The 25,762-nt window shown below is 31.2% G+C and overlaps 1 protein-coding gene across 2 annotated transcripts; it reads left to right on the top strand.

Moving 5' to 3' along the window:
- The first annotated feature begins 12,940 nt into the window (after positions 1-12,940).
- On the top strand, positions 12,941-24,490 carry LOC134705241 (beta-1,3-galactosyltransferase 1-like). Of its 2 annotated transcripts, none has more exons than XM_063564000.1 (2): positions 12,941-13,108; positions 22,946-24,490. In XM_063564000.1, the coding sequence occupies exons 1-2, from the start codon at positions 13,035-13,037 to the stop codon at positions 23,940-23,942; spliced, it is 1,071 nt and encodes a 356-aa protein (XP_063420070.1). In that variant the 5' UTR covers positions 12,941-13,034; the 3' UTR covers positions 23,943-24,490. The 2 variants fall into 2 exon arrangements, with proteins under 2 accessions (XP_063420070.1, XP_063420071.1); XM_063564001.1 differs by lacking the exon at positions 12,941-13,108 and adding an exon at positions 14,456-14,560.
- Positions 24,491-25,762: the final 1,272 nt, after the last annotated feature.

The raw sequence follows: 25,762 nt of genomic DNA, 5'->3' as shown, positions 1-25,762 counted from the left end.
AAAATATATTTTAAGAAACAAATATCTTGCCTTGGCAAGAAAAGAAAAAAAATGTGAAATCTTTTTAATGAAACAATTCATTTTTATAAATAAGTAAGTGATCGTTATTCTTGTTAATTAAAAAGAATATACAATTTTCGAAAACACTTGTTTTAATCATTGTTTTTGATTTTGATATGTATGACTTGAAGTATTAAAAATTACCTGAATCAACAAATAAAAATATCCTTTTTGTCCTCACTAAACTACCTACGTGCTATTTTATTCAATTTGATAAAATGATCATATAACATGATTTACATCCGGGTTTCCCGCTTTTATTTGTCTTTTTTACAACTTCAAGGTACACTCATATCTGGGTTTGATATATAACCATGGAAAAGGATACATTTGTAAATGTCACTCGGAGTCGGAATACATATGGTTAAAGTTATAAATAACAAGTCTATCGAAAGTGCAAGTCGACTAGAACAAGTTTCTTTTGTGATAAGCAATATTTTCTATTGAAAACGAGATGCATTGTCGGAAAATCGCAGACGAATGTTTGTATTTAAAAAATGAATTTTTCGTTGATTTTTTTCTCCTCTTTTCAAGCACAGAACAAACGTGTGCGTAGCATTCATGTTATGCATATGGACTGAATAAAGCCAGTTTGCAGTATTTAGATTTCAAAAGTGTACAGAACACGCCTATCACAATAGTGTAGCAAAGTCGGTTGCATTTTACGCCATAATTGCGTGTAGTAGAATGATATTGTGATATTTTATTATATGAGTGCGAAATTTTTCTTATAGAACATATATGTACCAGGCCGTATGAGTATTTGGACGGTACGAGTACGGTCCAGACTGTATGTATACTTTTTCAAAATACGCATACGATCGGACCGTACGCGTACGGTCTTGCTAATAAAAGAAGTTTATTAGATACAAATGTAAATAACAGATCAACAAATCTTATATCTCAAATTAATATAAAAAGTTCAATTGATATTGAAATGAAAACTCCATATCTTTAAAACAAAGCTCCAGGTACAGATAAAATTTTAAATGAATATTTGAAATATTCAACTCCATTGTTAATTTCTATATATTGTGAGCTTTTTAATTTAGTGTTAGATACTGGTATTATTCCAGAAAGCTGGACCAGTGGAATTATAAAACCTTTTTTTAAAAACAAGGGTAACCCGTCTGACCCTGATAATTTCAGGGCAATCACACTTATCAGTTGCCTAGGGAAGTTATTTACGTCTGTTATAAATTCTAGATTAAATAATTTTGCTAACGAGTTGAGTCTCATCTCCGAAAACCAAGCTGGTTTCAGGAAAGGATATTCAACAGTTGACAACATTTTTGTATTGCATACTCTAATTGAGTTATATTTTTCGTTTGGCAAGAAGCTTTATTGTACTTTCGTCAACTTTCGGAAGGCGTTCGACACTGTCTGGCGATCGGGGCTATGGACAACATTACAAAATTGTGAGATTAAAGGTAAATGTTTTAAGGTTATCTTTAACATGTACCATGATATTAAATCTTGCGTTCAATAAATGGTGACCAGTCTGAATTTTTCCCTTGTCTTACTGGTGTAAGGCAGGGGGAAAATTTATCACCGTTTCTTTTTTCTATATTTCTTAATGATCTAGAAAGTTATTTCAGCCAGTTAGACGGTGAACCTCTTAATATTATTAAAGAGAAGCTCGAAAGTGAATTGCACATTTTTTATAAATTATTTGTTATTTTATATGCAGATGACACTGTCATTCTGTCTGAAAGTATGGAAGGTATGCAAAGAGCTCTAGACATTTTTCAACCATATTGTGATATATGGAAACTACAGGTTAATGTTAATAAAACTAAAGTTATGATTTTTTGTAAAAGAAAAAAGAGACAGAATTTTATTTTTACTTTGCAAGATTGTAACCTTGAAATTGTTGATACATATTCATACCTAGGTGTTATTTTAAAATATAATGGAACGTTTATTAACACAAGGAAAAAACTTGTTGTGCAAGCACAAAAAGCGTTATATTGCATTTACAAACTATTTCGTAACGAATCAATACCTATAGATATACAATTAAAAATGTTTGATTCTATGATTGAACCAATTTTATTGTACGGTTCAGAAGTGTGGGGTTTTGAAAACCTTAAAATTATTGAACAAATCCACTTGAAATTCTGTAAGAGAATTTTGAAAGTTCGAAATTCAACTGCATCATTTATGGTTTATGGAGAACTTGGGAGGTATCCACTCGAAATTCGGGTCAAACTGAGGATGATTTCTTTTTGGAGTAAATTAGTATTAAATGAAAATAAACTAAGCAGTACCTTATACAAGTTAATGCTATGTTTAAAAAGCAACCATGGTGTGAATTTCAAGTGGATAAACCACATAGAATCTATATTTAATGAGCTAGGCATGAGCTTTATTTTTTTAAACCAGTTTGCTGTATACGAAAAGGCTTTAGTAAAACAAATTTTGTGTGACCAGTTCATACAAAAATGGTATAGTGATTTAAACACCACATCACGTGGACAATTTTATTCACTGTTCAAAAAGAGTTTTGAAATAGAAAGATACCTTATTAATCTACCAGAGTCTTCTAGAATTTGGATTTCAAAATTTAGAACTGCAAACTTACGATTGCCTATAGAAACTGGTAGATGGTACAATATACCAAAATCAGAAAGAAAATGTAATTTATGCAAAGAGAATATTGGTGATGAGTATCATGTATTATTTATTTGTAAAAATGCAGAGATAGTAGATTTGAGAAACAGATATTTACCACAGTATTATAGAAATAATCCAAACATTGTAAAAATGGAAGGTCTCTTGTCACTTTGCAATATTGAATTATATAAGAAATTGTCAATGTTTATCAGAAAACTGTCTTCTCTTCTTTAAATTTTGTCTGTATTAATTTGTTAATCACTTGTTCATTTCTGTCATATTTAATGTATATATGTTATCAATAATGACCTCTTGTAACACATTGTAAATGTGTCTGAGTGTTTTCCTAATAAATCTTGAAATCTTGAAATCTTAAAATGTCACGTTAGTTTAATCTGATAATCTCCAGTAATTTAGAATAAAGAATGCATATGCAAAGAAACATGCATCAACTGCAAACATGTAAATGTAAAATAAAAAAAATAACACTCCTTGTGGTAGTTTGTGTCAACTTGAGCGAGAGTACAAAAAAAGGATTCAGATATAGAATTGTCCAAAAATTTAATTTTAATTGTACATATTCACTTTATCCATCTAATGTAAAAAAAAAAAGTAATTGTTTTTTTTTTGTTTTAAAAAAAAAAATCTTACCCATATGATACCTTTTATGGTCAGCTGGATATGAGGTCAATACAATACTTTCAACAATGAGCAAAACGCATATACTGTATATAATCAGCTAAAGGACCCGAATTGCCAAAATGTTGTGAAACATTTCAAACGAAAAATCCCACGTTCCGTTTCATGAAAATAGAAAAAATAAGATAAACAGACATAATAGACAACCAACGTACAGTTACAACCACTGCATTGTAGCCTTCTGGTTTGGGATAGGCACATACATAATGTGGTGGGATTTTTTTTTAAGGACGCAAACATACCCCTTATATCCTTATATAGGACAAAGACGTAACTGCACAACGTAAGAACACACTGTAAAATGTCTAGTGTTGGGATAGTTTGACAGTTAGATCGACAAAAAGCACATAAACAGTTAACATAAAGACATGGTCACAAAGAACCGATCTCAGGGTACTCGCAGTTGCTCAAAGCTTATAAAAAAACAAAAATAGTATGCATATTTAAGTACCCAGTACTACTAGATAGTACTTCGAACTGCAATGATTTATAACGTACTACCGGCATTTCTAAAATTGTCTGTTTATACATTCAGAAATAGATAATAAATTAAGGTTTAAACCCTACAGGCAAAGATGACCTTAGATTAATTTAGCTTTTATTTTGTCGGCCTATGGCTTTTCAAATACTTCGTATAATCCTTGGCTTTCATACATTCAGCATAGAGCGTTCCTGGTATTCAACTTTAAAAAAAACCAATGACAGTTTTTGTTGATTACTGTGATAAGTATTCATTGAGTGTCGGCATATTTATATATAATTTGATATTAGATATCAATATCGCTTCTCTACAAAAGAAACGGTTTTCTCGATTCGCACTTTCCATAGAGTTATTAGAATTTTAGTAAATATAACATTTAAACTTTACAATATAGTCTGTATTTTTTGTTGAAGTATATGTTGTAAATTAAAATATTATGCCAATGCATTCTTTTATCTTTATGATGTATACGTTGTGTAGATATATATATTAGACGAGTTATATATATATATATATATACATCTTCATGCCTTATATATCATGTACTGCAGTACGCCGCTAGATTAAAACTGACGTGGAAAGGTAACACGTGGCCAGCGAAAGCTCTATATTTTGTAGAGCCTAGGTGGTCGTGTGGTCTAGCGGGACGGCTGCAGTGCAGGCGATTTGGTGTCACGATATAACAGTAGCATGGGTTCGAATCCCGGCGAGGGAAGAACCAATAATTTGCGAAAGCAAATTTACAGATCTAACATTGTTGGGTTGATGTTTAGACGAGTTGTATATATATATATATTTGGGCATGTATCATATTTTCCCTCCGGTTTATATGATCCGTTCATCCTATATATTGACTCTAAAAATTCAAGAGTTAATCTTAAAATGAGGGTACTTTCTCTAAAAATGAGGGTACTTTTTATATGGTCTTCCAAATACCGTTTCGATCCCTAACATCACTGAAGAGACATTTATTGTCGAAATCCGGATATTGTGTACTAAAGAAATATTGACACCGAATGTTTGTGGCACAACATCCTGTCCACAAGTTTACAATTTTTTTTTCTGTGACGTATTAAATTTATATTAAGATCCAGTTTGTTACATCTTGTGATCAATTTTATTTGGCAATCGTCAATGGCAGTCAGCAGGGTTAAAGAACATCAGTTGTTCGACCTGTTAGTCAAATGCGTTTTGTTTAAATATACTTTTTCACTCTTTTGGTCTTTTGGAAAATGTTGTTTGTGCTGTTTTTAGACCCTTCTACAACGAAATTTGTTTGACATGCACACGTATAAAAATTGCGGTTTTTATCCAACGCAATCATAGGTTTGAACGTAGTTTTCAATTTAGACTCGTTTATATTTTTTGTTTGGGCATGTATCATATTTTCCCTCCGGTTTATACGATCCGTTCATCCTATATATTGACTCTTAAAATTCAAGAGTTAATCTAAGAATGAGGGTTCTTTCTCTAAAAATGAGGGTACTTTTTATATGGCCTTCCAAATACCGTTTCGATCCCTAACATCACTGAAGAGACATTTATTGTCGAAATCCGGATATGGTGTACTAAAGAAATATTGACACCGAATGTTTGTGGCACATGCAACATCCTGTCCACAAGTTAACATTTTTTTTTCTGTGACGTATTAAATTTATATTAAGATCCAGTTTGTTACATCTTGTGATCAATTTTATTTGGCAATCGTCAATGGCAGTCAGCAGGGTTAAAGAACATCAGTTGTTCGACCTGTTAGTCAAATGCGTTTTGTTTAAATATACTTTTTCACTCTTTTGGTCTTTTGGAAAATGTTGTTTGTGCTGTTTATAGACCCTTCTACAACGAAATTTGTCTGACATGCACACGTATAAAAATTGCGGTTTTTATCCAACGCAGTCATAGGTTTGAACGTAGTTTTCAATTTAGACTCGTTTATATTTTTTGTTTGGGCATGTATCATATTTTCCCTCCGGTTTATACGATCCGTTCATCCTATATATATATTGACTCTTTAAAATTCAAGAGTTAATCTAAGAATGAGGGTACTTTCTCTAAAAATGAGGATACTTTTTATATGGCCTTCCAAATACCGTTTCGATTCCTAACATCACTGAAGAGACATTTATTGTCGAAATCCGGATATGGTGTACTAAAGAAATATTGACACCGAATGTTTGTGGCACAACATCCTGTCCACAAGTTAACAATTTTTTTTTCTGTGACGTATTAAATTTATATTAAGATCCAGTTTGTTACATCTTGTGATCAATTTTATTTGGCAATCGTCAATGGCAGTCAGCAGGGTTAAAGAACATCAGTTGTTCGACCTGTTAGTCAAATGCGTTTTGTTTAAATATACTTTTTCACTCTTTTGGTCTTTTGGAAAATGTTGTTTGTGCTGTTTTTAGACCCTTTTACAACGGAATTTGTTTGACATGCACACGTATAAAAATTGCGGTTTTTATCCAACGCAGTCATAGGTTTGAACGTAGTTTTCAATTTAGACTCGTATATATATATATATAGGCTGGTGAAAAGTAAAATAACAAAATACTGAACTCCTAGGAAAATTTAAAAAGGGAACTAAGTCCTTAATGAATGGCAAATTTAAAAGCTTAAACACATCAAACGAATGGATAACTCTTGTCCTATTCCTGACTTGGTACCTGACTTGATACTGTAGATTAAATTATTTGATCATCTGATCACCCGGCGAGGTCTATAAAAATAATTCAAAAAAAAACCACACACGTTATACATTTCATTCGACCGAAGCACTTGCATCAGGAAGACAAGGATGTATCAAACTGAAACAATTGAATTGCTATAATAAAAAAAATACCTAAAAAATCAAGTTTAGCAAAATCCTGCTAGGGCCAACTTTACCTGAGCGAGTGAAAACCTTATTTTCTCTATAATTTCTAAATTTGTTTACTTGTTATTAATTACTTCAGAACCGAGGTACTGACTTCTTAGCTGATGACAGTTCACCAGAAGATGTAGATAGAAACTTACTTGAAAAAAAGACGATTCGTGTTTTAATCTTGGAGGAGTTGAAAAGTTACCGTCTTTCCAAGGTTATACTAGTAATCTAAGAGTCTGTTCTTTAGAAAAATCATGATAGCTGCTGTGATGTTTTTAATGAAATTACATTGATATGCATGTCGGTTGAGCTTTCGCCGCTAACTCGCCTTGCTTCAGTTCTTTGTTAACAAGTGAAACAGATGTATGTGGAACCAATACAAAAAACCCCACATCAAATGACATCCCTTTGGTATCTTTCGTCCCTCTTTTACGTCTGACTCGATGTTTTCAACAATAATGATACGTAAACTAAGAAAGTTCTCTAATAAGAAATAGGTTATACCTCAATTAGAAACCAAACACAACTAAACACAAACAACAATACCAAAACCCGTCTGTTTTCTTATGTAAAATATCGACGACCATAAACTTAAAAACGAACATGCACGCAGTAGGATTTCTCGAATAGCAGACGTCGTAAAAACGTAGAAAGATTGATATCGTGTCTAATTTAAAAGATAAAAATTGGCTACATGTTATCAGAACACCTGTTTTATATTTAACACCTACCAATTTTTTTTCTTCGATGATCTGTGTTTGTATCTGTTAGGTACATAACTGAGGATGTTTTCTTCGATGATCTGTGCTTGTATCTGTTAGGTACATAACTGAGGATTTAAGCACGAACGGGTAAATACATCTTCTGCATATGGACAACAATACTATTTGTTCATATGCATTAGCCATGAAGAAGAACTTAAATCATTTTTATTATTAAAATTATAACAGCGCATAATAGTTTTTTAATGTTTTTTTTTTTTTTTTTTTTTTTTTTTTTATATATAAGGGTTGTGATGCATGGTCATTAAACACTAAACATACTGGTTTATATGAGTACGTACTAGTATACAACTCATGTTTTGGGATGTATTTCTTTTATATTGTTTAAATTGCAATTGTTTAATATGAAAACCACTGTATTGATTATGCTCATTTTGGCCGAGTTCACTTGAAACTCTCGAGTCCAGTCCACTTCAGAGTTTGAAGAGTATCAAGTGAACGTACTCAAGTTGCATTTCGGAACAACTCCAAGTAACTCTAGGGTAAGGCCCTTACTAAGCATAAACAAAAGGAAAAAATCTTATTGGTTTGACGTCATTCAAGGGTGTCTCGAGTTTAACCCAGGCTCAGTGAGGGTTGGAACCGGATAAGAGGGGTTAACTCGAGAGGTTCGAGTAAACTCGGATTGTTGAAACCCGAGTTAGTAAAGTTAACTCTAGATTTTCAAGTGAACTCGGCTAATGGTCACCTATTGCATGGAAGTTAATTTATCTTCTATCTTACGATTAATGCAAAATGTGTTTTTAGGAACTGGTTTCTTTTCGACCTTGTTTTAGGATGAGTCATGATACATGCAAATTATCCTATTAAATTACCATAGTGTAACATTTATTTTTACGTTTAAACACATGTATTCCCTTCACTCTTGGACGAATTCTTCCTTTTTATACTATTTGCGCAAAGTTATTAACTGTCAGCTCTAAGATATTTATTTACAAAGACTGAATACCCCTTTCCCCCGATTTCAAAATATTTTCCTCTAATTTTAATAGCAAATAGAACTGCATTCATAACTTTCCACACGTGCCTCTGAAGACATTCGAAATCGGCTTATACATAGATAAATAAGAAGATGTGGTATGAGTGCGAATGACCAAGTTCACTTGAAACTCTACAATCGACTTCAGAGTTTATAGATTATCACGTGAACGCACTAGAGTTGATATTCGGAACAACTCTAAGTAACTCTAGGGTAAGACCCTGACCAAGCATAAAAAATAAAACATTCTCATTGGTTTGACGTCATTCAAGAGTTTCTCGAGTTTAACCCTGGCTCGGTGAGGGTTGGAACCAGGGTACGAGGGGTTAACTCAATTGGTAAAAGTAAAATCATATTGTTGAAACCCGAGAAAGTAAAGTTAACTCGAGAGTTTCAAGTGAACTCGGTCATGAGACAACTATCCATGTCACAATTTATAAAAGTAAACCATAATAGGTTAAAGTATGGTCTTCTACGGAAGCGTATTAGGGACATAGAAAAAATAAAATTGGCAGTGAACTTTTTTTTCTAAGTCGAAATTTTGACATTTCAAATCTCGAAATTTTGACTACAACTTGAAATTTTGACTTTTCAAATCCCGAAATTTTGACTTTATAAAAAGTCAAAATTTCAACCTTAAAATCAAAATTTCGACTTTTTTAAACTCGAAATTTCGACTTATTTCAAACTCGAAATTTCAAGGTATTTTAAACTCAAAATTTCGACTTGTTTTAAACTCGAAATTTCGACTTATTTTTAACTCGAAATTTCAACGTATTTTAAACTCAAAAATTTCGATTTATTTTAAACTCGAAATTTCGACTTATTTTAAAGTCGAAATTTCGACTTTTTTAAAACTCAAAATTTCGATTTTCCTCAGTATTTAAACGTTTGCGTCTATCACATTCACAGTCATTTATATCAACAAGCGGAGAGCCATATACTTCATAAATTTGATAAGCATATTTTAATAAACTAATCCATTTTAAAGAGGTCATTTTAGATAAAAAATCTTTTTTTTGCCGAAGAATAAATAAAATATGTTTCTCGTTCAAATACATATTTCAAGTCTGGACTTCATATACAAATACAAATACAAATATTTTATTGGCACAAACACAATTACAATAATTGGCAAAGGCCCATATTACAGTGCATTACAACAATGAATACAGCATACATTTACTAGTATTTAAATATGTTATAAATAAGAAGCTAAAATCTCGTTTCTATACATCAGACATTTATGTATATAAGAACTAGTCACTTTCAGGACTTTTAAAGAATTACTATTAATACAACTATTAATATTTAGCTGATTTTCACTACAACATGTAGGAAGTATATTTAATATCTTATTTTTAAAGTTAAATCTATAGTTTGAAAAAAATTCACATTTCAGTAAAAAGTGATTTTCATCTTCTACCTCACCTGATTTACATACATTACAAACTCGTTCGTCGGTGGCTAAACCTAGATATCGCCCCTTTTCAATAGCAAGATTGTGTGCACTCAATCTAATTTTACACAGAGATGACCTTTCTAATCTATTACTTAGAACATCAACATAAGAACTACGCTGCTTTGAATTATGAAATTGTTGGTAAAATTTTAGTTTTGATGAATCATGAATTTTTGATGATTGATCCTGTGTGCACTGATCAATCACTCGTTGTTTAATACTTGGTAGATATTGTTTAATAGAAAAGTTTCCCCCAGCTAGGTTTGAAAATCCTAGATTGTTAAAAATAGAATAAAGTTTCTTTGTCCAGGGGTTATTTTTTTCAGTTGCCAGAAAAACTTTGGATATAAGTGCGTTTCCAGACCTTAAAATATGATCATAAAACTTAATACAAGAAAATGATATTTTTGAGCATAACGGTAGCCTGCAAAGTTCAGCTCTACAAGCAGCATTAATTGCTTTACAATGAACACCTAGAATTTCTTTTATGAATTTCATATGGAATTTTTCCAAAATGGAATTGTCTCCCGAATTATCAAAAACACCCCAAATCTCACTACAATACAGCAATATGGGGCTTACTAATGAATCAAATAATTTTTCTAAAAGTTTGCAAGGATTATCCAATCCAATTGTTTTTTTAATCTTAAAACATGCTTTCCTAGCTTTTTCCATTAGTAAGGATACAGCTAAGTTAAAGTTGCCATTACACTTTAACATTATTCCCAAGTAGCAATATTTGGAGACAGTTTGTATGACATTATCATTATAAAAAAACTCATTTAGATATGTTTTACCATTAGAGTTAAAAACTAAAACCTTTGATTTTTGAACATTAACCTGTAGCTTCCAATTTGAGCAATATGTACTAAGAGTATTGAGACTGGCTTGCAAACCAGTTTTGCTTTCTGATAGTAATACAATATCATCAGCATATAATAAACAATTTACAGACAAATCACCAACTCTGACTGGTTCACAGCTACCATTGAATAAATCTTTTACAACATCATCAATAAAAATATTAAAAAGTGTGGGGCTTAAAACATCCCCTTGTTTAACACCTCGCTCTGAAGTGAATGCAGTACTAAGACCATTTGAAAATTTAATTCTAGTGGTAGTATTTTCATACATTGCAGAAAAAATTTTAAAAAGCTTTTTAGGTAAACCTGATTTTAAAAGTTTATAAAATAAGCCTACTCTCCATATGGTATCAAAGGCTTTACGTAGGTCTATGAAAGCAGCAAATACTTTCTTCTTTTTACTTTTATAGTGATCAATAATGGTTTTTAAAGAAAATATGTGATCAGCAGTTCTACAATTTTGTTTAAATCCTATTTGATATTGACTGATGAGAGATATGTTATTAACAAATTTCAGTAATCTTGAATGAATGACTCTATTAAAAAGTTTTCCCAAGTTAGAAGTGATAGAAATGCCCCTATAATTGCTAGGGTCCATTTTGCTTCCAGATTTGTGTAAAAGGACTAGGAAACTATCATTCCATTTAGATGGGAATTGGCCAATATTTAGAATAAAATTAAACAGCTTTGTGAGAGGATTTAATATAGCCTGACCTCCATATTTAAGCATTTCATTTGATACCAAATCCATTGCAGTACTTTTCCCATTTTTAAGAGCTTTGATAGACTTAATACATGATATATGTGTATCAAGACAACCTCGTTATCCCGACACACCTTTATTACGACATACTTTTATTCAACAGTCTAATATATAAAGACTAGGGTTAATAGTTGTGTCATAAGAATGCCAACTGGTACGGTTTAATCAATGTTCCAGAAAAAAGAACCAACAATTAAAAATTTCCAAACTAGAAAACTGAGCAGCTCATTGGTTGTTCTGAATATGCATGGCATTTTTTACTACTTGTTTAAACAAGGCAAAGTCAGTGACTTGCTATTGGGAATCTAAACAGGCCTTTGAAACTGTGATGCTAAATATCATCAGATTGTCGATCCTATGACAGTGACGTGGAAACTAAAACATGCCTGGAATATGGAGAAAAAAATTGTTCTTTCAAAATGCAGGTTCTTTCCGAAAGAAACTCTTCAATATTAAATACTAACTGATCTTAATTAAAGAACAAATCCAATTTCTGAATATAAATTGCAAAAATGTGTGGATGACGCTTTAATAATTTGCGTCAATGTCTACTCCTTCTAAAATTATAATGACTGTGTTTGAATACTAACATCAAAGTTTTCAAAGTAATTAGAAAAAGTCAAAATTTCGAGATTTCAAAAGTCATTCGAAATTTTGAGTTTAAAGTTGAAATTTTGACTTTTTATGAAGTCGAAATTTCGAGTTTTAAAAAAGTCAAAATTTCGACTTTAAAAAAGGTCGAAATTTCAAGATTTTAGAAAGTCAAAATTTCAGTTGAAGTCAAAATTTCGGGATTTGAAAAGTCAAAATTTCAAGTTGTAGTCAAAATTTCGAGATTTGAAATGTCAAAATTTCGACTTTGCAAATAAAGTTCACTGCCAATTTTTTTTTCTATGTCCCTAATACGCTTCCGTAGTCTTCAACACGGAGACTTGGTTCATGAATGTATATAAACATCGTCCGCTTTTATTGAATAAGGCAATTGCTCAAAGTTTTACAAAAAAGTAGAGAAAACAAGAGTAGAATAATTCTAGATATTCAAAGAACAATCATAACTAAAATATCGTCATTTCTGATTTACAAAACTATCGCATCAAACTAGAGTTCTATCATAAAGTCATAAACCTTCTTACGAGGATATCGAAGAGAAGAGGAATAATGGCTGAATTATATGGCTTAGTACGTACTTTCCATGGAAGTACTACAAAATAAGTATATAGTTCTTCCATGGTCCTATCAAACAGATAGAAAGACAACCTCTTTAAACAACACACTTTATACCCAGCAGAGAACACATGTTGATTAAGTAATTATACACAAACACTTCTTGCTGAAAATGATTAGCTTTGCCATTCCAGAAGAAATTGTTATCGTATAAATATTATTATTTCTGAACAGTATGATTTATCTATTTCCTACAATATCGCAAACCAATGATAACATTTGAAGCTATTTTGTAACGAGGTATGCAACTTCTGTTATTTATAGCATTTGAGAGGAAACTAGATGTTTTATTGCAAAAATATATTTCAATAAAAAGGTAAGTTGCATTATTTTTGAAAATACCATGAGCTTACAATTATTTCATATGGGGTGTGGTAGTTTAGTTTTTTAACGAGCGTGAAACATTTAAACGACGACCTTACCCTTTCAACTTATAAAACCATTTTAATCTTGGTTTAGGTTGTCCTCATATATTTTTTAATGACCAGCTATAGGCCCTACAACACGGACACATTGTGCTGGGCACGTTAAATATGATACGAACGTAATACATTACCTCATCTTTGTGTATAATAAGTTTTAAATGCGTTATAGTATGCAAGTACAGTAGAATACTGCATGTTTTGTGGAATAAGAATTCTGAAGATAAATTCTATTTTACTCTACAATGTAGCCGATATAACGCAAAACTGTGGATTCATTACGTTTGTTGGGTTCGCAAAAGAGGCTCTACAGCAGGGACGATTTAATATCATTTGACGTGATTTATGATGTCCCATTTCGGCGCCCTCTAATTTTATTACACTTTAAGGCAGAGTTCAACACCATCGAAACTTTTTTTTTTTTTTTATCATAAACAGCTACAAGAAGATACCAAAACATACACATAAATTGAAATTTAAGACAAAAACATTAATCTCAATATAAAATTAACAAGTCATCGCATGTTTTCTTCAATTTTTAACTTGCTAGCTAGCTTACAAAGATGTATGGCATTGAGTCTATTCGAGTAGACCGATATTCCTGTAAATTATCTGCAATTCTCTGAAATGGCGCGCATTTTACAATGGGTCAGCAAATGCCATTTTGAGATCCTGGCTCCAATCTGACTAAAATCGACTGTCAGACTGTCTTCAGTGATTTGGCACGACCTAGTATCGAACCCACGTTATCTGTACTTATTTATCAAACTATTATTATATAAATGAATGCGAGTATTTTGTGTGTGTCACTGCGACATGAAAAATTTAATAACTGCAGGAAACTGCATCAACTGATTCGATTACCATTCGCTACATGTCAATTTTCATGCATACAAAAACAAGATAAAGAAATGCATTAGATGAGATATGGTAAAGAGATTTCCTCTTGGCGTTATCACTCAAAATACACTGAAGCGTGAAAGAAAATTGATGTTTGTAGGCAAGGAGCCTGCTAAACGAACTTGTAACATCGTTTTACGAATAAAAATAACAGTAATCTTGACAAAGATCCTACAGTAAGCACGCGGTGTTATTCCAGCTTAGAATGCCATGTGATGATTAATAAGATTGAAGTATTTCAAACTTAAATACCATGGAAACTAATTTCAAGGAATATCACATTTCAATCGTAATTTGTATTTGAAGAATTACACGCTGAGATCACAAATAAGTTAACTTTGAATTCTGCACCTCTCTAGACAAGTTTATATTTTTTTCTTTAAATATTCGGAGTGTATTACTTTTGATGAATGGACTTGAATATTTATTGTAATATTTGTTGAAAGGTAAGAAACTTAATTACGTTTGTACAATATTCATCATTTTCGTTTTTTTTTAAAAATAATTCTAGATACAATGATAGTTTGAATTTATTTGCTTGATTTAATTTAATACTTTTAAATTTATTTAGGGTTTCTTTTTTCTCGTCTTATTATTTTTGTGACTAAATAAAAAAAAAATCGGTTTGCGTTAGGAATTTATGTTTTCTTTTTTATGGTATATTAATTTGTTTATTAAATTCTGAATTATTTTATTTCTTTCTGTTTGGTGTCTTTTTTTCATCATGAATGTACGATGTGAAATTTTTATGTAATTATTTCTTGTTTTTTAGGCGTTTTAATTTCCTTTTTCCATTCTTTTTGGGACTATTTAAATCAGAATCCTTCTATTCGTGTGGCGTATTTGAATGTAAAAATTAAGAAATAATTCATGGAAGCCATAGATTTGTTGGAAATTTACACATGGCCTGGGCCGTGATATTCGAATTTTATCCTGAGCGTTAGCGAGGGATAAAATTAACGAATATCACGGCCCAGGCCATGTGTAAATTTACAACAAATCTATGGCTTCCATGAATTATTTCGATTCTAATAGGACAAATAAGTTAATTTAAATACTGAAGCGAGGGTTGGTATGCCGTTTGTGGAGCTGTTCTTTTTTTACTCCTTGTTAGATAAAGCTCAAATATTCTCATACATCTTTAACCTGCATTAGTTATTTCGTTAATAACCGCTAGAAAAAATATGTTTAATTCTCAAACCCAATATTTCCGATTTTTAATTTACATGTTTTCTCGTAAGCTACCGTTAAATCCAAAATTGACATTTCGTAAAGAAGGAGCTGCCATGTTGACTCGCTGAATCAAAGGCAATAGAATAGAAAACCTCAGAATTTCATTTTAATACAATATTATACGAACTTCGTTGGTTAAACGAAAGTTTTTATTTTTGTGATATTGACTAAATATTGTTTTTATACTGCAACTTAAATTAGTATATTGATATTTTTTTAAATCGTAACATAAATATCAAGCTTATTTGCATCCCTTAATTAACCCCTCATTGTTCTAGAAAGTGTTCCATGATGAAATTGACATTGCACAAAATATACAGTGTTACTATATTTAGGAAATAAACAAAACTAGTTGCAATACATTATTTCTTTTTATTATGCATCTGAATAAGAATAAAAGTTCTGTAATGTTTTTTGTTTAATTAAAATTAGTAATACAATAAATTTGGCAAAGCGTTTGCAATGTAGGTTCAAATACATGTGGATTTACGTGGGAGGTATATTGTAACATCCATTATTATGTATATCTCTGAGTCTGCGCTAAGTATAGATATATCGAGAATTTTCACACAGTGTTGTTTACAAAGCGAAAGAAGCACGTCATATTAGAATGTATAATAAAAGAAAGAAATGGATTTTTACTTTACATTATGGCGCTAAGATACTGTGTTTGTTTACATGGTTTAATTAACTCACTGGTGTCTTGCTCCAAGACCACTTAACAGAATCAGATAAGTCAGATAATATTAATGAAATACATCTCCCGGGATTCATAAAAATATCTTACTTCATCATTAAGGTTATCTTTTATTATATACTATAATAGTAATAATTACCATTGGCATGGCTCCTGAAATTAAATATATTATAACAAATGCTACATTTACCAGATATTCAGTTTGAAATGTAGAAAACTATACACTTCTAAATTATCTATTTTCAAACTGACAATTCTTTGTCGATCAAACAATGATTTTTTCATCGTTTTCTAGTCATTGCATAGAGCAAAAATCTTAAATAAAATCCAATATCAGGACTATCTAAAAAGGCATGTGCTAAAAGGTGGAGTGGAGTGGAGTGGAGTGTTGGAGTGTTAGAGTGGAGTCATGGAGTGAAAGATACTTAACATATCAAAAAAAAAAAAAAAAAAAATCAATATCAAATAAAAAAACATTTATGAAGGGCCAAGTGAGCTTATGCCATCACTTGGCGTCCGTCGTCGTCCGTCGTCTGTCGTCGTAAACTATTTCAAGAATCTTCTCCTCTGAAACTACTAGGCCAAATACTTCCAAACTTTCACTGAATAGTCCTTAGGGTATCTTGTTTATAAATTGTATCCGAAGTTTTGATCTATCAACAAACATGGTCGCCATTGCTAAAAATAGAACATAGGGGTCAAATGCAGTTGTTGGCTTATATCTCAAAAACGAAAGCATTTAGAGCAAATCTGACAGAGGTACAAATGTTCATTAGGTCAAGATCTATCAGCCCTGAAATTTTCAGATGAATCAAACAACCCATTGTTGGGTTGCTGCACTTAATTGGTAATTTTAAGGAAATTTTGCAGTTTTTGGTCATTATCTTGAATATTATTAAAGATAAAGATAAACTGTAAACAGCAAAGATGATCAGCAAAGTAAGATATACAAATAAGTTAATATGACCAAAATTGACAATTGACCCCTTTAGGGGTTATTGTCCTTTAATGACAAATTTTCACAATTTGTTCATCATATTTGCTAATTTTAAAAATCTTCTCCTCTAAAACTACTCAACCAAATTCAACCGAACTTCAACTGAATGATCAGTAGGGTGTATAAAAAAAGTTTGTTTTTTATTTTCTATTTCGTCAAAGAACATGGCCGTCACGGCTAAAAATAGAACACAGGGTAAAATGGAGTTTTTGGCTTAAATCTCAAAAACTCCAGCATTTAGAGCAAATAAGACAAGAAGTAAAAGTATTTATTTGGTCAAGGTCTACCTGTCCTGACTTTTTCAGCCGAATTGGGTAACTGGTTTTTCAGGTATAATGCCCCTGAATTGATGATTTAAAGAAATTTGCAGTTTTTGGTTATTATCTTGAATATTATTTTCGATACAGATAAAATGTAATTATCAAAAATGTTAAGCAAAGTAAGATCTACAAATAAGTCAATTTGACCAAAATTGTCAATTGACCCCTTAAGGTCAAGGAACAGTAAATGGGCTATGTCGCAGATTTTGCTCAAAATTTGCATACCACCTTGGCTCGTTGAACTACAACTGAAAATCGAAAAAATAATACATTATTCTCTTTTATTATCTGAAAAATTCCAGATTGATTTCTTTTTATATGGGTGAATATTTGTATAGAGAGCACATAAAATCGGCGAAAAAAACCTTCTAAAATTTGTCTTAAAATCGCCAAATCTCTAATTCTACTCCATAGATTTTTCTTAAAAAACTATATACTGTTGACACATAAATTTCTGTTTTAATGATATAAAATAATCATATGGTCACCGACTTCGTTTTTTGTCCAAAAATAAATTTGTTACCTTGTTGGTAGTGAAATACCTCAAAAATCAACGTTTTACAGCCTGCAACGCGATAACGTTACGATTATTTCGACGTTTTGTTGGATTTTTTCACAAAGAACGCAACTTTGAATGATGTATACCGTAAAAACGAAGTCAGTGACCCTATCTTTATTTTGCATCATTATAACGGATATTTATGTATCAACAACATATAGTTTTTTAAGAAAAATCTATGGAGTGGAATTTGAGATTTGGCGATTTTAAGACAAATTTTAGAAGAGTTTTCGCCGATTTTATGTGCTTTCTATACAAATGTTCACACAGTTTGTAAAAATTCAATCAGTAATATTTCAAATGATAATTGAGATAAATGCATTATTATTTTGATTTTCAGTTGAAGTTCATCGAGCCAGAGTTGTATGCCAAAATTTACTGAAATCTGTGACATAGCCCATTTACTGTAACTTGATCTTAAGGAGTTATTGCCCTTTAAAAACTTTTTATGTTGACTTTCTTTCAAAAATCTTCTCTTTTGAAACTGCTGTATCAATTTCAGCCAAACTTAGGCTAAATGAGTTTCAGAGTATCTAGTATAAATTTTATATTTTATTTCCTTGTATGTCGAGAAACATAGCTCCTATGGCTAAAATAGAACATAGGAGAAAATGATTTTTTTTTTGCTTTTGAAGAAAATAGGACGATTCAAAGAACATTTAAATAAATTGAAAAGCCAAAATAATCATTGATGAGAGATTTAACCAAAAAAATTAAGGTGAGCGATTCAGGCTCTTGAGAGCCTCTTGTTTAAATTGCAGCACACAATGCTGTTATATTACTAGTATTTTATTTGACATGTTTGATTAATCATCAAAGTTGGACAATGTTTTGGGTAGCATTTTATGACAGCTTAGATGGAGGGGAGACAATGTTGTTTATCGTGTTATTTATTTTACTGTCCTGAATTATAGTGTATTTCTAATTAGGAGGGGGAATCAAAGGCCCAGTTACTTATGCAGTTAAAATTAATGTCGAGCTCACAAAACTTTTATGAAAATATACATATATATATATAGTGCTTATGTTGATTTACAAATTGTGGTAGGTTAAGTCCGTCGTTAAAAAAAATATGTCTTATTCCAAGAAAAATATGTTAGAATTTAACAAAGCCTAAAAAATCATCTTGTGACAAAAAAATTAAAATTATTAAAATTTGTTTTGTCAATTGACAATCATATAATAAAATTAAATTGTCAATCAACATTTTCACCTTGATTTTATCTATGACTGTACTATTTAAAATAGTTTGTTTCTTCCAATTAATAATAGAAGAGGAAAATGAATCTGCCACCATGGCATGTCCATAGAACCCATAAAACTGTCATTACTAAAATCTCAGAACTAAATAACTTTGATAGATGATAGAATGTTGTAGTTTTTAAATAATTTGATAAAATAAACAAATGTTAAATCAGTACAAACTACACATTATATATGTTCTGAATATTATGAAAACAAAACAGATATGACTATCAACAATTTTTATTGTAAAATGAAGACTTTATCTATTGTCCCAAATATTTAATGTTGAATTCCGAGCAATTTTAGTAAAAGCAAAGGCTTATGTGATAAACTTTGCTTTATGTCATTATGAATTAAACTTCAAACTGAGGATTCTTTTTTCTTGCACAGTCACCATTTAAATAAAAATATGTGTTTTGTAGAGAAACAGATTGTTTCAAGATTTTAGATCTAGGAATTAAATACATTCTATGAATACATTCTATGATAATTTCTTTTTAACACAAGACAATTTGGAACATTTCTATGTTTATCTGAAAATGATTGTCCACAGCCGAATCATTTTATTTAATATTCAAGCTATGATGGTAAGATGCAATGGTTGTTTTAAATCATGTCTTTGAACTTCAGTGTCTTAATTGTCTTTAAAATTATTTACACCAGAATGTTGTTAACTAAGGTAAAAATTGCTGAAAGACCCCTCCTAAATTATAGAAATCTATCATTTAACATCAATATTTTTTTTTAATATTGTTTGGAGATATAACAGTAAAATAACTTACACGATAAACAACATTGCCCCCCCCCCCCCTCCTCCATCAAGGCTGTCATAAAGTGCTACCCAAAACTTAAATATTGTCTATAATTAAATATGTTAAATGAAATAATATAACAACATTGTGTGCTGCAATTTAAAAAATAAACAATTATAAATGATTTTTAATTTGCTATTTATTTTGGGATATGTTAAGTATATTTCACCACTCCACTCCAATACTCCACTCCACTCCACTCCACTCCACCTTTTAGCACATGCCATCTAAAAAAGCATAAAATAAACATAGATAAAAAGGTCAACCATCTCGGGCATGTGGAAAGTTCGGTCATTTATGTACTAAGCAGATCCAAGTGAACGGTATAAACATGATAAATGCAACAAATCTTGAGAAAGTGTCTAGGTAAACAAAAAATAAAATTTGTTGCAACTTTTCAGAAGCTGAATATTTCAGTCTGAATGTTACACTTTCGCAATATTTCTCAATAATTCCTTAAAATCATTAAAAAATATTCAGCGCTAAAAATTGATTTATTACGCATTTTTTGGACACTATGCTAAATCATGGAAAAAACTAAAATCACAAAAATACTGAACTCAGAGGAAAATCCCTACGGAAAGTCCATAATCACATGGCAAAATCAAATAACAAAACGCATCAAAAACGAATAGACAAGAAGTGTCAATATACTAGTAATACATGTAAACAAAACTTTCCAAAGACAATACATACCTTCGATTCGTTTATATTTTTGATTTTTTTTTATGTTAAAACCGTAAATTGTTTAGTCTTTTAGACGTTTACTGTGGTGTTTTATGTTGCGGAAAAATACACACTCATGTACATTTTTTTATCTTAAAATGCGCGTATTTGTTATTGAGTGAATTTTAGTAAAAGATAGGCGAAATATACAAAAGAAACATTTAAGAAATTCATAGTAAATATTAAAGAGAATTTGTTTCTAATAGCCTAGTTGTGAACTGAATTAAAAGAAAATAATCGTTTACCTTGTGAATGTATGGACGGAGGCAACCGACTGGCATTTAATTGTTCACCTTCTGAACGAAAGGATGTGGTCTTTTTCTTGTATCAGTTTTAATCATGGATAGTGGCGGATCCAGAACTTTTCATAGGGGGCCCCGCTGACTGACCTAAGAGGGGCCCACTCCAGTCATGCTTCAGTGATTCCCTATATAAGCAATCAAATGTTTCCCACGAAAAAGGGGGGTCCGGCCCCAGCCCCCCCCCCCTGGATCCGCCTATGGGCCTGTTAAATATGTTGTTAATGAAGGTGCATTTTTCACATTTATATTTTCACGAAAAGTCGCGTTCTTGTTGGCATTGAAATCTGAAAATGAAATGAGAATTTTCCTCAATTGTCCATTGATCTGAGAACGAAAAAGACGTTATTTCGTTGACATAAATCGAAAACAGGCTTTCATATCGATGCATAAAGAAAATTTCATGGAAAAGCAATTACAAATGTTTGCTACTATTACCAATTGTTATTTGCTTAGTATCATATTAAACATCTTGTTTGTATCATCTTATTGAAATATATATCTCAGATTTCGTTCTGATCGCGTGTTACGATTGATCTAAATTTTAATCGGAGTGGTTTATCATTGACCACAGAACCATTCAGAGTATTCCATGTCTCTAACAAAACTGACCACTGATTGACCAGATGCCAGACGTTTTACTTCGTTATGAAGAATTATTTGGCAAATATACAATATTAACCTTTTCCTTATCTTATACGAAATGCCTATTAGATATAACTGGCATACTTATCATGGTAAAGATATAAGGCTGGTCTTATCTTTAAGAATGTCTATTTTAAGAAATTCGTAAACGTTTATGATAAATTCACAACTGAGAACTTTGACTATTCATAGTAATGTCAGCTAAACTTAGGTTTGGGAGTGCCTAATGCAAAGGCTTTTGTTGAACTATTTTGACTGCAGAAATATAATTTTTATCCTTGGATGTGCATGGTGATATTGCACTTTTCTGTTTTGTGTAAATAACAAAACTATTAATTCTGTTGTTTTACAATTGTATATAACAGCATGCAGTCTCTCATAGCTCTTTTAAGAATGGCACATACATTCTAAATTTTATATATTGTGCTTTTATCATTATATTGTGTTTATATTTGTATGTATGTGGTGAGACTTTAATAAACTATTGAATCTGAATCACAATAAACAATAGATCCAGTCGAGAGATAAAATGCCCCAAAAAATAAAGAATATAGAAAAGAGTATTCATGGAAAAAGAAGAGAATAATGGGGGGGGGGGGGGGGGGGGGAGGGGAGAGGAGAGAGGAGGGGGAGAGAAAGATGGTTAAAAAAATATAAGAAAAGGAAATGACAAAATAAAACAAATAAGAAATAAAAAGAAATCCGTATATACACGAAAACAAATAACAAATAGTCAAAAAAATCCCATCCGTATATACACGAAAACAAATAAAAAACCGAAAATCCCCAAAACAAACTAACAACAAAACTGAAACTTTATAGATTAATTTTAAGCGTCCGATGCGCTAGAATTCACAAAAACGAAACAGTTGAAAAGCAAAAACACAAAAATATAAAAGCCATATCAATCTCAAAATATAAAAAAAAAGATATCAGATAATTGCCAATGAGAAAAATGTCCATTTGCATTGAGAGTTTGGAATCTTTATCAATTTAGAAACGAGCAATATAAGAAAATTCTGTTACAAATCATGTAAGAAACGAAGTATCAACTAATGAACATTTCAATGGGAAGAGGATATTGAACATCATTATAAGCGTCCTTGATAAATACATAAACAAATCTATGACTGTTTAAATTGCTTCACTCACTGTAGAAGCAGGATAATTGGACTACATTAACAAAGTAAAAACTATTAGAATATTTATGAGTTTTAACATATTTTATTGTCAGAAACAGATTTAGCATTGTTTATTCATAAATTGAATGATTACTGATTTTATCATTTTCTTTTCAGAATGTGGCGCATACATCGAAAGAAAAATAATGTATGCATATCAATACTAACATGTGTATGTTTAGGAAATTTATTGCTCTACATAGCCTTTACCAATCTACGGGCGGAGTATATAAAGATAAAACATCACTCTGATGGGCGGATACAGACTAAACTAAACGTTAAAGAAACAGAGGATGGCGAGGAACATGAAAGATACATTGTTAACGAACCATTTAAGTGTAATCAACGAAATGTGGATCTAATCATCGTTGTTTGCTCAAGTCTCGATCATTTCAAACAAAGAAAAGCAATTCGAGATACTTGGGGGAAAAGTGCAAATAATGAAAGTTTCAAATTAGTATTTTTAGTTGGAACATGGTTACATAGTCGGTTTTCAAAAATAAATAATACATTTTCAAAAGAAATTTCAACGTTTAGGGATATAGTACAAGGTGATTTTATCGATTCATATCAAAATTTAACTTTAAAATCTATATACATGTTGCATTGGGTAAAGACATATTGCAGCCATGCTAATTTTTTGTTGAAAACAGACGATGATATGTATATAAACATTCCAAATTTGTTTCGAGCACTTAGGAAACAGATTTTAACAAAATTCTTAATGGGCAATTTAATCACAGGAGCTAAACCAGTGCAAGATAAAAGCTCAAAATGGTATACACCGAAAAATACATTCCCGGAAGTTTACTATCCGCCATATTTGTCAGGAACCTCATATGTCATTTCCAATACCATTTTATCAGAACTTTATAATGCTACGAAATCATCAAAATATTTTTGGTTGGAGGATGTTTTTATAACTGGTGTTTGTGTAAAAGCTGTAGGAATATTTCAAATTCATCGGAATGACATGACATTTAATACGCCTGAGCCATTTGGTTGTTCGTTAAAATCATTAATATCTGGACATAAAGTAAAATGGCAAACCATGTACTCAGTTCATCAGGCAGTTATAAACGATGATAGCAGCGTCTGTGATAAGTCTAAATAAAAAATACAATATAATAATACATTGCCATCAATTACTATCAAGTTGATAGTGTCGATTGCCCTACCAGTTAAAATGTTCGTAAAACAAGATGTATTTAATTTTAGATACTATCAAATCTTGATATTAAAAACTTGCATGCTCGACGCTCAGGCTCGACGTGACAGTGAAGTTTTGAAAACTATAGAAAGTGTTCACGAAACACCACACGAAAGCTTTACTATTATTATAAAACTAATTCTCATGGCAAATAGTAATACTAAATTCCTTATGATTCTAGGTTGTGGCGGGTAAATAGTTTTGTTAAGAATTCACATATGGACGATATATAACTCGATATCATAAACGAAATTGCTCTGAAGAAAGTCTAGCTTTTCTTAGGGAGTTAAACAATACAAAAATTCCCATTCAAAGTTTATATACAGATAAATGACCACCAGATGATTAAAAAAAGACACACAACACCAGGGTTACAAGTAAAAAAAGCACAAACAAAATCTCAATACACCACATATGTAGTGTTTTTCTTATAGCAACAATATCGAGTCATGTTGGTGCCCAGCATCTGTTTAAATCTCAAGATTTGGCAAAGCAAAGATAAATCCCAATCGCCGTTAATTTTTATTTTTTACTGCCGTGTCAAGTGTTACTGTGGTTCTGATCCAATAATAAAGTTAATTGTATTACTAGTTAATTAACCTTATTGATATAGGTAATTGGATGTATGTGTTTTGCAGATCCATACCACTATAGTTAATTACAGACTGGTACGAAAGTTTGTCACGGTATGATACATTGTAAATGAAGCTCAGCAATGAGACATTTGTACAATATATGTATTGAGAACATTAACCCAATGCGGTGTATCTATTTACGACTTGGTAGTATGGGGAAACGCAAGAAACTACATTTCCATTATCTATATGAGTATATAGGTATCAAGTTGTCGTCGTCGTCGTCGTCCGAAGACATTTGGTTTTCGCACTCTAACTTTAGTAAAAGTAAATAGAAATCAATGAAATGTAAACACAAGGTTTATGATCATAAAAGAAAGGTTTGGATTGAGTTTGGGTGTTTTGTTCCCAACAGTTTAGGAATTAGGGGCCAAAAAGGGTCCAAATAAGCATTTTTCTTGGTTTTCACACTATAACTTAAGGGGGTAGGCCTCAGTAACCCCAAAATTTTCCCGTCGTTTAATATTTTTTAAATTTATACCAATCAATAGGTATGCCTCAATACATGTTCTGGACAAGTTTAAACAAAATTGACCGTTTAGTTCTATTTTTAGAATTGATTGAATATGGTCAATTTCGGCCATCATTTTAGCCAGTCCAAAATTCCAATAGGTAAATATATTCATATATTCGAGAAAATGCACGGCCTAAATTATGACTGTTACTATTTGATTGTATTATGGTATCATATTCTAAAGTAAATATAACCTATAATTGGCATATGTGATATTTTTTTAATAAAATGTAAGGTAGGAACTAACAGATACATGCAAAACTTTGGTAAGTCTCATTTGACACTTTTTATATATAAATACATGTGGAAAAATATTTTGTCGTTTAATTTGCATATAAAACTACTGGAACACTTATCAGTCATATATTTTTCATATGACAACTTTTTATAAATTTTCACCGTTTGAAATTTTACGAAAAATTTGATCGATGTGACCAAATGGACCCCCTAAAATAGGGTTTTTTGAAGAAAATAACCAAAATTGACATCTATAAACCCTCATAGCCATAATTTATGGTATAACAGTTCAAGATGTTGCTTAACACAATGAATATATATATATGATAATTCCGTTG

The sequence above is a fragment of the Mytilus trossulus genome, chromosome 2, assembly GCF_036588685.1.
Source record: "Mytilus trossulus isolate FHL-02 chromosome 2, PNRI_Mtr1.1.1.hap1, whole genome shotgun sequence".
Classification (NCBI taxonomy): Eukaryota; Metazoa; Mollusca; class Bivalvia; order Mytilida; family Mytilidae; genus Mytilus; species Mytilus trossulus.
The sequence above is the reverse complement of the archived record's forward strand: the minus strand, read 5'-3'. Positions and strand labels throughout refer to the sequence as shown.